This window comes from Ursus americanus, chromosome X (genome assembly GCF_024610735.1).
Source record: "Ursus americanus isolate L20-20 chromosome X, mUrsAme1.1.p, whole genome shotgun sequence".
NCBI classification, from domain to species: Eukaryota; Metazoa; Chordata; class Mammalia; order Carnivora; family Ursidae; genus Ursus; species Ursus americanus.
Window position 1 is genome coordinate 119,307,391 of NC_142164.1, and position 12,590 is coordinate 119,319,980.

A 12,590-nucleotide genomic window follows, 5' to 3' on the forward strand; every position below is an offset into this window, starting at 1 on the left:
TATACTTTGGAGTAGTGTACAGTATACTTTTATACAATATATACTATATTGTATATACTATGATTTATAATATATACAATATACAAATACAGTATACTGTATATACTGTGGTATACAGTAAATACAATGTACAGTATACAGTGTACCTTATATACTGTGGTATACAGTATATAATATACTGCATATGCTATGATTTATAATATATGCAATATATAAATATACTATATATACTGTGGTATACAGTAAATGGCATGTACAGTGTTTCGTACACCGTATATACCGTGGTATACAGTATAGTTTCATACGGCATGCACTATATACAGGATATAGTATACTGTATATGCTGTGGTTATTACAGCATATGACTTTATAGTCATCTCTCCCTAAGCAATTTTTAGGTATTCTACTTCACATATTGGCAGAAGGGGATAGTATTTATTAAGCTGTCGCTATTTGCGCCACACTGTGTAGTGATTATTTAACCTCCATCACTAACTTCCAATCCCAATATTCTCACCCATTCTTAGATGAAGGTGATGAGGCCGAGAGAGGCTTAAGAGTTTGCTCATGATTTCACAGCTTGAAGAGGGACAGCTGCAGAGCTTAAGGCATGAAAATGCTTTAGACAGCCTCAGACTGAGGGCAAAAGTCCTTCCTTTAGCAAACGCTGCACCTGCTGGTCCATGTATTGTTTGCATCCTGCCCAATGCACGGTCATGTGTGTGGACTTGGGATCTTCAGGGAGGACCTTCTGGTCCCCCAGTCTTCTGGTGTGTGAGCTGACGGAGAGTGGCTGCAGGTAGCTTTGTAAATGCTGCCAAGAAGTTGTAGCGTGCCGGGTAGAAGTTCGAACACCCAGGGCGATCGACGTGGGTGTGCAGGTCCCACCTTGTTCCGTCCCATACGTGATGTCTGAATGCTCAATGCTGTTTAACAGATGACATTTTACTTCGCCTGACCTCAAAATTTTCCAAACAAATAAACATAAAGATGAAGTATACTTCACTTTACCAACCCTAAAAATAAACGGAAGAGATGAGAATAGGATATTTTGGGGAGGTTGGTTGTGAGATTTAAAAAGTTGGTGGCAAAAACATTTAAAGTACCATGTTGTGGATTATCCTTTACTTTTGATGATTCTCTTTCTTCCTCTGCTCGCTTCTGTGGATAACAAGGCAATTCTCGGGTTCAAAGTTGGCCGGGCACACTTAACATCTACAAAACCCCTCAATTTCTGGCACTGAGTGTTACTTCTTCTAAACATGTGAACTTCGCTATATTTGAAAGTGTGATCTTATCAAAATTCTTAGAATTAATGGAAAGTTCTTTGATCTTTACGTGGTTCAGTCTTCAAAAGGTTTTCAAGTACATAAGTATCCCTCTTTCAAATAGAGAGCAAACACATGATGCATATTACTGTTTACTCACATTTTGCAATGACAAGGCCTGTTTTTATTTGATTTTTAACACACATTTTAGTTATTAAAGCTGCAATCTGTATTCGCCCACCTCAGACGCCACTCTTGAGCAAGAAAGAGAATGTCTGCTTTTCGAACAACAGCCTCTAAGTTAGGATTTCTCAACCTCAATACTATTGACATTTGTGACAAGAGACTTCTTTGTGTGGTGGGCTCTCTTGTGCTCTGGAGAATGTTGAACGCTGCCCCCAAGCCCTCCACCCATTCCTGGCACGACCCTCCATGCATGAGAACCAAAAATGTCTCCGCGCATTGCCAAATGTCCCTGTGCAGGCAAAACACCTTTGGTTGAGATTTATGGCTCCAAAGTAGCTAAACTTGAAATACTGAAAAACGTCCTACACCCATTTTTTTTCTCAGTTTTTCCTTGTTGAGGAGCATTTGATGCATTCAAAAAATAGTACAAATGTTATGGAAATGCCATGACCCTGCCATCAGGAATTATGTTTAAAATAAAGGGAAGAGGGGGTGTTAACGAAAAGGCAAAATGGTAGCCGTGTTTGGATTCCAGCAGAATGTGTCTGTTGCTCCTTGGGTACTTGGTTCTCATCAATAAACATGTGTGATTCACTGGTTGTGATTCCCTGTTTTATTTGATGAAGAGATTTACGTGTCCCGTGTCGAAGAGTGTGACCTTCTTTCTCTTTTTTTTCTCCCTTCTGTCCCCAGTGACCCAAATCAGCCTGTTCCTCAGGATACCAAGTTCATTCATACAAAACCCAATCGCTTTGAGGAGGTGGCCTGGTCCAAGTATAACCCCAAAGACCAGCTCTATCTGCATATTGGCCTAAAGCCCAGAGTGAGGGATCACTACCGAGCGACCAAGGTTGCTTTCTGGCTGGAACTGGTTCCCCACCTTCACAACCTGAATGAGATCTTCCAGTATGTCTCAACGACCACAAAGGTCCCTCCTCCTGACATGACCTCCTTTCCCTATGGAACCCGGCGGTCTCCCGCCAAGATATGGCCCACCACCAAACGCCCAGCCATCACTCCCGCTAACAACCCCAAACACTCCAAGGACCCTCATAAGACAGGGCCCGAGGACACAACCGTCCTCATCGAAACCAAACGGGATTACTCCACCGAACTGAGCGTCACCATCGCCGTGGGGGCCTCCCTGCTCTTCCTCAACATTTTGGCCTTTGCGGCTCTGTACTACAAGAAGGACAAGAGACGCCACGAAACGCACAGGCGCCCCAGTCCCCAGAGAAACACGACCAATGACATTGCTCACATTCAGAACGAAGAGATCATGTCGCTGCAGATGAAGCAGCTCGAACACGACCACGAGTGTGAGTCACTGCAGGCACACGACACACTGAGGCTCACCTGTCCCCCAGACTACACCCTGACGCTGCGCCGGTCTCCAGATGACATCCCACTCATGACACCAAACACCATCACCATGATTCCAAACACACTGACGGGGATGCAACCTTTGCATACGTTCAACACCTTCAGCGGAGGACAAAACAGCACCAATCTCCCCCATGGACACTCGACCACTAGAGTATAGCTTTGCGGTTCCCTTGCCCTCCCTCGGCTCCTCCCCGCCGGAGACAGGGAGAAAGAGAGAAACAACATCCCCGCGCAAGGAATGTCTGTCATCCCACTGACTTAGGACAGAAACAGGAGAACAGTGACAGGGCCGCCATCGTGTCCCTGTGGACCCATCCCATTGGCATTTCCCAGTATTACGAGATCAACTTCTGACCCTATGAAATGTGAAAAAGTATCCATTGCTGTTACATCCCTGCTTCACCCTCCCCATCTCTCCAACGAACGTTTAGCGTGACTAGGACATCGCCGTCTCACGGACCTGGATGTTTCCAACGCAACACTGAAAGCTGACCCTTTGGGAACTCAGCCAGGGACACTTAAAAAATTTTTTTTTAAATTACAATTGAAAAACAAAACCCAACAAAAAAAGTTCTTTATGTGCCATACAACGGATGGCTCTACGGAAGGAAAGAAAGAGTCTGTGGGCTTTTACCCAGCATACGGAGAGGAGGAAACGTAGAATTGTATTATTCCAAGAGCAGACTATGTAGGAACATACATATAGTTCTGTGCAAAGAGATGTTTTGCCAGCCTGAACTATATTTAAGAAACTTTGTAAAAAAACAAAAACAAAAAAAATGTATATAGCTGTGAGTTTAAACAAAAACACACACAGAGAAAAAAAACCAACAAAAAAGCTTTTATTGGTGTTTTCAGTTTGAAAGAGCCTTTACCAAGATTGTGCTTTTCATTGTGGTCTGTATGTATATAAATATATATATACATTAGTCATTCACCTCTGTTTCCTCCCGGACACAGGAGGATTTTCTTCTTAATTACTTGTGGTCAGCAGAGACACGGGGCTTTCTAACGCATTTCATTTGTAGGAGAATGTGGTGTCACTCAGCGGACCCAGACTGTCTGTGCCGTGGGGCTATCCCCCCTTCGCGGGTTGCACAATGCATGCACCGGCATTTCTAGGAGACCGTGGTTTCAGAAAACTTCTTTATTTTTGTGTGTTAGCCTTCACGGAGTTGCAACGCCAGGACGGACCCCCAGCGTGGGGTCCATGGAGAGCTTGCCGAATTAGAAACACACACCCACAGAGCGACGGCAGGAGACACAAAACACAGATCTTGGTCTGTCGTTGTGGTTCTTTGAATATGTTGAGGGAGATTTGCTTCCCACTCCAGGGTCCTGCCAAAAAAGGGAAGAAAGCTTGCCTTTAGTGGGGCCATGCCCTGCCGAGTAAATACGGCTCAGTGTTCCCGCAGTGCAGCTGTGGAAGGCTTAACGCTGGTTAAGCTACCTCCTCCGTTTAGCTAATCAGATTGAAGCGAGGGCATGTGTCTTTCCTTTTTTTTTTTTTTTTTTTTTCGGTTTAAGCAGTAAGTTCCTTATTTATCAGTAAGCAAGATTTTTTATTCTTTCTATCATTTATTGGACAAAACATACGCTTGTCTGAAAGTCCTGCCTTCCGTGGACCTATGTATCAGTCCCTGATCCATGAGCACTGCAGACAGAAAACAAACCCACAGGAAAGGACAGAACGTGAAAAGTGCTTTGCGTGGGTTTTCCGGGAAGTTAGGATAGCTTTCACCGTCAAGGTAAGATATGCAAATGACTCACCCATTTTTAAATCGGCAAGCAAGCTGGGGACCGGAGATGTGCCCTCCAACACCTTCCCATGTTCCCATTGTCCTTTTAATTCTCCCGAAGGAATAATTTTGAGTGTCATAAGGTGGAAAGAAAAGATAGCCGTGGTTACTTTGTATTTTGTCTTTCAAGAATTATTGCAACATCAGGAAATAGTAGCCAAAGATACCTGAAAATACTGTCTCTGGGCTTGACTGTGGTTATTTTGCAAACCCAGGCTTAAAAGTCATTGCTGAGTTGGGGATTCTCCAGAAAGAGCAGTCCAACGTCCTTTTGCCCCTTGGAACTACCTTTGCAAACTGAACCCATACACGAACACTGTAGCGATCTACGTCAACGTGTTCGAAAACGCCCTCTAGAAAAAGACAGTCCTTAGAAATGCGCACAAGTCAACACAATCAATTCTGTCGTTTATCTGGGGTTACATTTGGGAGGGGTTCTCTGTATATACATCTGCGAACTGTTTCAATCCCTCCTTTGCACATGGCGAAGCCACACTCCTTCCGTGCAGCTCGAGGGGTCACGGATACGAGTTTTGTCCCCCAGTTCATCACTTTCTAAAGCGATCGTCAGGTCATTTCTGCAAGCTCTGTATTTCCCCCAGCTGGGCTACGGCGACTTAGGCTGTCCATACATCTCCACGGGAAGTGATGCCTGGCATTGGTGTGGGTCTGGTATGTTTGTAATGTGAATTCCAATATTTGTTTAGTATTTCCAATTGTCTTCTGCTAGCAATATGCACACTAATGTGTCAGGCTTGTGACATTTGGATAAGGAAAAAAAAAAGAGTTCTTGTTAAGTGAATAACTTTAGCTTTTACAGAGGATATGATCAAAAGAAATTTAATACATCTTAAAGGATATCTTATTTCTACATGGAAAGAAGTTATAGAATCTTCATAGAGTTCTATGAGAATAAAATATACTTGCTATCTATAAAAAAGTGAAAAAAGAGAAAAAAAAATGAGAAAAAAAATAAGTAAAAAACCAAAAAAAAAAAAAAAACCCACAAAAACAAAAAACTTTCCTAGGCTTTTATTCTTGACCTTCACAGGCACGCAGGGTTTAATGGTTTCTTGAGTTATTATTTTGCAATTTTGTTTTTGATTTTGCCTTAAGTAATGATAGAAGATATATATGGCTGGACACATATGTATAAACTTTTCAGCAGCATTTTTAATAATAAAATATCACAGTATTTTCTAATGCTTTGTGCAAATAATTAAGCGTCCGTTCTTTTGTTGTAGGTGGTCTATTTTATTGACTTTTTCTTTTCCGCCCTCTGACCGCCGTTTTCATTTTAAGAGCTCAGTGGTCCATCAGGTAAAAATGGACCCACTCTACTGGTGAGGGATGAAGGAAACCATGGATGATGCCTCTGATGTTTCCTGAATGTTTCTGAAATGCGATGCTGGGATCTATGACTTCTTCTACTGCCCGTCCGTTCTCCCGGTGCTGGGTTTGGCATCGACATAATCATGCCCTACAGCTTTCAAATAGCCTTCATGGAGTAAATCTGCAAGGGACAGAAATTCTGAGCAAATGTCAAGAGGCAGAAAACTGCCACCATGCCAGGGAGAGCAAATTTGCCAAGTCCTCACAGTGCATCTGGCCATCTCCTATCCAGTTGACCGTTCGCGAGAGCCCCCAGGGAAGGCACCTGTGTGACCCCTTTTTTGAAGTGGAGGAAATTGAGAGTCAGACACTTTTAGCTGGTAGGTAGCAGAGCCTAGGTTCAGAGACAGAGAGCGTGCTTCCAAGTCCAGACTCCACCAAAAAGACAGCAGGAATTTCTACCCCACGTGCGTGCGTCGCATGACCAATTAGCCAATTGTCATATAAAGAGCCCCAGCAAATGCTGTGACTGTTTGCTGCACTTGAACTCTGAATAGTTTTACATATTGATTCAGGTCATTTGCTGAGTGGGAGGCCAACGGGATATATAGATTATATGTTATGTATATATAGTAATAATATTTTAATAATATATTTCATTATTAATGACATTAATAATTGAATAAAATACTTCATATTGTATGTATTATAATATATAAATAAGAATATATAAGTATATTCTATATAAAATATGAAAATAGTGATTATATTATTTATGATATAATTTATAATTATGTAAAGTAAAATATATAGTAATTTTATTAAATTTAAAGTACAGGAAACAAATTTATATATTCTATATAAATATATTTAATATACATTATAATATATATTTAATATACACATAAAATATATACCATATATAATCTGTAATGTATATAGTTTATATAATATATAGTATATATTATAGTCCATAATATATACGAGTATAATATATATAGTTTATATATATAGTTTAATATATATAGTTTATATAAATATATATAGTTTATATATATAATATAGTATATATTATAATATATTATCCATAATATATACTGTATATTATAATCCATGATATATAATTTAAATAAATATATAAATAAATTATATGAATTACAGATTATATAATAGTTATTTTATATATTTACATTATATATTATATATTATAGAAATACATTTTACGTAAATATATAAAATATTATGTATTTTATGTAAATATATAAAAAGTATTTATTTTTATATATTTACATATCTTATATAGTTATATACATATTTCATGTATAGCATATATGTATATATTACATGTATTATACATGTGAATATATATTTTCAAACATACATATATGTATATATAATATAAATATATATTTAATGGAAATGCCATTTTCATGAATTCAAAATTGAAAAAAATTCAAGCAAAATAAAATTGAATCTTTAGTAAATGTTAGGTAGAGGAAAGTCACTGTTTTTTCCCAGCATTGTATGCATTCCTGACCATTCCAACTTGGAAAGTGGTAAAAATGTGTGCATTCCCTCGTTCGACTGATTCACTCACCCGTTTATTCACCCAGCAAACCTTTAGGCAGCATGTCCATCGCCCCATCGTGCTGGGGTTGGCATTAGAAATGAAAGGACACCCTCTTTCCACCCTAGAACTGGGCTTGGAGGACGGGGAAGTACAGGGATGGAGGGCAGTAGGCTTTGGAGTTGGTACCTACCGTTGCAGGAGGAGTCTAGACAGCCCCTTAACCCCATCTGCCAGGAGTGCCGAGCCTTCCCTGGGAAGCACCCCCAAATCCCGTGTCTCCAAATAGAGGGGGGAGTCCATGGGACTTAACGGTGGTGCTGAGAGCTCGGGGAGGTCAGCTGTACACCTTCGAACTGAGAAGACGGGACGTTTGGGGAACCATAGCTTTGTGGTCAGAGCTGGAAAATACAAGGTGGTCTCTGGGAAAGGTGTGGGCAACAGCATCAAGCTCCTAAAATGCCCAAGTCACAAGACGTGCAGTTTGCACATGGTCCTGCATCCAAGCAGGAGGCAGTGAAAGATTGCCCAGACAGGGTGTGAACCTATGTGTCCTATTTAACAGCATCTCCCCACCACCCGCCGTTCCAGGGAATGTGCTGGATGTTGGGCTAGGGTGCTGATGCTGCTTCAGCAGGGGACGCTATGCGGGCTGGGGTCTCCCCACTTCTGCCCAGCACTCTCAAAGTGATGGACATCTTGCGGCTTCCCAACGATCCCCCAGCTACCAGAGCGCTCTCTCCCGCAGTAGCCGGGATGGTCACAATCAGGAGTTCCCCCTGGCGGGGGGTGGGGGTAGTGAGTGCTCAGTGGGAAGCCAGGGCAATGAGGAGCATCTTCTCGGGGGTGGTGAGGACAGGGACAGGACCAAGAGCCGTTTTACACCTGTGTGTTGCAGAACCGATAAAGCACAGTGGTCAGAGATGACCCGCGGCACGTTTGTCGTCCAGACTGAGCGGGTCAGTTGCAGCAAAGGCAAGAAGGGTGAGCCATCTGGGTGAGGACCCCTCCTGGCATGGACAAGCATGTGCGCTTATCCTGAGCGGTTCGTTGGCGGGTCTGCAGGGAGCAAGAATTTGTTCTGGGTCGGTGGCTCTCAGGCTATTTGCAGGTTGATAACTTTCAGGCGGGAAGGGAGAGGAGTAGAGCAGGTCAAGACATGTCATCCGCAAAGAAACTGGAATAAAAGCAGATAGTGGGTTATTTTTAGCGGTGCCCACCATGACTGAGCCATGAACCATCAGACTGGCTCTCGAAGCGGTCAGATGGCAGGCCTCTTTTTGCGTTCTCAGAACTTCCTGAAAGTGGTCTCATCAGCTCCCCTCTTTTGGGCCACCTGATTAGGGGGGGAAAAATTTCAACTCTAGACTCTGCGAAGGAAGCAAAAGCAATACGTTCTCTGCAAATTCTCATGATAGTATTTTAAGAAATGGATATATATAGGGAAAGGTCTCTTATGACTCTAAGTTTCCACAAAGTGACTATGCGCATACTTAGAAACCCTACAAATAATTGTGTTTTCTCAAGGCAAGGCCTTTAGGGAAAACGGGAAGCCTGCCTGCTTTTACAAATCTGGCCAAAGCACAGAAGCAGCCGGCTGGAAGGAACAGGTGGAATGCATTAAACCAAAGTCCTCACACCTGTTGTCGGAGGTCCGCGGTTCCTAACAGGAGTCACTTGAAGCTTCTGGGTATTGAGGAAAATGGCCGGGGTCTTCAGCCGGCAGAAGCTTTGGAAAGAAAACTCTTCTAAGCCCGTCCTTCCCAAGTCCTGCATGCAGGAGCCTAGAACTGAGTGCTTCTGTGGGTGTAGGAAGGAAATGGGGAGATACGTTTCTGGCACCCCAATATACAGCCCTGAAGATGTCTCTTAAAAAACTAGGAAATCAAATGACGCCTAATTACAAATATTGGAAACATTATCAAGCTTCAGGGGTAAGATCTATTTTGAGTGCTTATCTATTCTTTAATGTCCATGGTTAGTAGAGAAATCTAGGTCTCCTGTAGGAATTTTGGAAGAGAAGAAAAGACCATCATGTCTGCTTTGAGAAAACTGATAGCTTTATATTTTTGAACTCTTTTCACATACACATCCCCACATACACAGCCACCCCCACATACACAGACACACATTCTGATGCATGTACAGTTTTGTAGAGCGTTGCTTTATTTTTTTAAGAAAAACATAATTTATCAGTTTCACCTATTGTCTTACCATTTTAGGTTCCTTTTGTGTCATTAATGACTGGGATCTCATTTTGCTGAAATAATATTTTTAGACACGTGCCGTGGCTGCCTCTCACCTGAATGGATGAATACAGAACAGGACACTTGGCGTATTCAGGTAACGGAGATACACAAGGAAACAGTGTAAGTAATTTATAACCCGAGAAGGAAACACGACCTGTTGTCGATGTTTACGGTATGCATTATAAAACCCGTTTTTGAAAGAAGCCACATTTGAATGCTGAGAAAACACAGAGAAGTCTGTTGATAGCCAGGTGTGCTGGTGACCTAAACATTGTGACCTCAGCACATGCATTGCGAACTGGGAGTTAGTATCATAACGCCTTGCACCCCAGTGCACTGAGCTGCCCCCTGGGCATGCAGGGGGAGCCCCACTTCCGAGATGTATGCAGCGTCTAAGACAGGGTGCATTATGTCACCAACCCCACGTGCCTGTTTCAGGAGCTCTTCCCCTGGAGAGGCATCCACACTCTGACGGAGGCCTGATCCCAGGAACTGGCATCGTCCCGATTAAAAAAAAAAAAGAAAAAAGAAATTATCAGGACATCTGGTTGCCCTGGGCACCCGTTAGCCACATTTTTCTTATAGACCTAAGTGCAACTCAGCAAAACACACGTTTTAACCTTTTCTTCCAAATCCCTTTGTAATTGCATATAAATGTCTTTGACATGCTAACAGAGAAGTAAGGCACGAACTAACATTTTAAGATGTGCGTCTCTGTTAATTTAGATACGATGTAATGTGGAGAGCTAAAGTTTTGTATTCTAAATGAATTATAGGGGCGACCAGGGAAAGTAGCAATTCACATCCTGTCTGCAAAAAGTATGCAAAAGTATCTGAGTGTTGGGTGATATTTCTGTGTGCTAGAAAAACAGCAACATTCCTTTAAAAAAAATGAGCAGATGACAGTAATCTATGAAATGATCTGGAACTTCAGAATTATGCTATCCTTGTTGGTATTTAGTGCACAAAATTAGAGGAACAATGACCTTCAGTTGTTAAACCATGAAAAGTAAACCCTACATTTACATTTGTCCTCTTTGGAGCTTTGAATGGTGGATTTCTGGGGAAAATAACATAGTAGAAATTGTATGCACTTTGGAGCCAAGATTCCCAGAACGTATGGATTCTTGTCACGGGTGTTTCCTCCAACAAACCATAAAATGCCTCATATTTAATTCTCTCATTTCCCATAACATGCTTTATTGCTCGCTACCGTTGAGAAAGATGTTGGACCGACATAATTCAGTATGTCTATGAGTAAGCATCAGAAATCTGACTTACATTATATGAGCCCACAATAGAATTAATATAAGCATGTATTACGGTGATTCCTTTAACAGACCAACAGTATAGTTTGAGCCTACGCTACCTTTATTCGTTGTAGATGGGGGAGCCCTTGCTATGGGTCTATATGGTTGAAACGCTATCGCCTGTCTCTGGATTGGGACAGCAGTTCGATTTCATGCGTATTTTGTTATTCTTCCTGTTTCCTTTCTTAGCAGAGGAGTGGATCACGCGTTCTCTGTGTGTGTATGTGTATGTTTGCTTTCTTAGCTTCCGAAACTTCCCTTCCCCTCATTTTTTCCCCATTGGTACAGCCTATGGGTTGGTTGCTCAGTAAGGAAAGCTCAATGCCTGCACTATAGAGGAATAATGGGAACAGGAATAATCATGATGTTGACCCAGAGCAAGGAGAACCTCTCGCTGCAAAGACAGGAAACCCAGGACGGACGTGTTGGACATAGAGGTCAAAGACACTCTGTGACATTAGACGATGGTCATTGCACTAGCAACATGAGGTCAAATGCACAATGACAGAGATTTGCAAAAATGGATATCCCAGAAGGAGAAGGAGGGATGAGGCAGAGAGAGGGAAGCCTATTCCCAATGAAGGGAGCATTCCTCATGAAACTTTCCCATTCTTCATGGAGGAACCCTTGTCTCACAGGTCCCTTCTCCTTGGAATAACGTCCAAAACCAAAGACAAACCTTGTTATAAACACAATAGTTCTTCACAGCCCAAGCACTGTTTTTGTGTTCATAGATCCCACAACTGCTCCTTTCCCCCTAGGCTTTATCTCAGCTGTAGGGCACTGAGTGAAGCATCTGATGAGGAATACCATTGTGAGCTCACATGAAGGACATGAGAGAGGAAATTAGAAATAGGTGAACATCAGCGGTCCTTCGTGCCTCTGATTCACTCAGCACCCCTTCCTTTCAACCTCTTACAGAGATCTTTCTTGCTAAATCTTCCAAGTCCACAAAACCCAAACCTCCATCGTATTCTGTATTCTTCCTATCCTTCGTCTTCATCCCCAAACACATCCCATTCTTCCTTTTCTTTTGAACTGTGATACCAAAATCACCTCGGAAGTGGGTGTCCTATGAGACGTACTCATCCATGTGTCGCCAACCCTATTCTGTTGTATCTTACATTTTTAAAGATTCCTCCGTAAGACCCAGGTGCATGGAAATGACAGGCACGCGAGGTCGCTTCTGCCCCTTGTTCCTTACAATAGCAGTACAGTCTGGACTCCAGGGCACCCCCAGCCAGAAGGGTCAGATTGGAGACGGCCGTTCGTGTATTGGAAGGGACGGGTGTCCACAGCCCTCTGTAACGAAATGTGTCAAAGAGAAAGCATAATGCAGTTTGCGGTCAGGACAAACACCTCCGAGATTTTAATGGGGGAAAAAAAATCATGTGTTTGTTCTAGTCTGTTGCAAAGACAATATGGTATTAAGGGTCAGTTGTTGGAATAATAGGAAATAATACTCTCTCTAAAGATACAGTTATGCAAAATGT

At 42.2% G+C, this 12,590-nt stretch overlaps 1 protein-coding gene across 3 annotated transcripts in view; it reads left to right on the forward strand.

The window, feature by feature from the left end:
* Positions 1-5,842, forward strand: part of NLGN4X (neuroligin 4 X-linked) — a 299,671-nt gene extending 293,829 nt beyond the window's left edge. For all 3 annotated transcript variants that reach the window (XM_087860184.1, XM_045813629.2, XM_087860185.1), the window contains one exon: positions 2,148-5,842. In XM_087860184.1, the coding sequence (XP_087716310.1) occupies positions 2,148-2,997 (850 nt within the window). In that variant the 3' untranslated portion in view covers positions 2,998-5,842. The remainder of the gene's footprint in view (positions 1-2,147) is intronic.
* Positions 5,843-12,590: the final 6,748 nt, after the last annotated feature.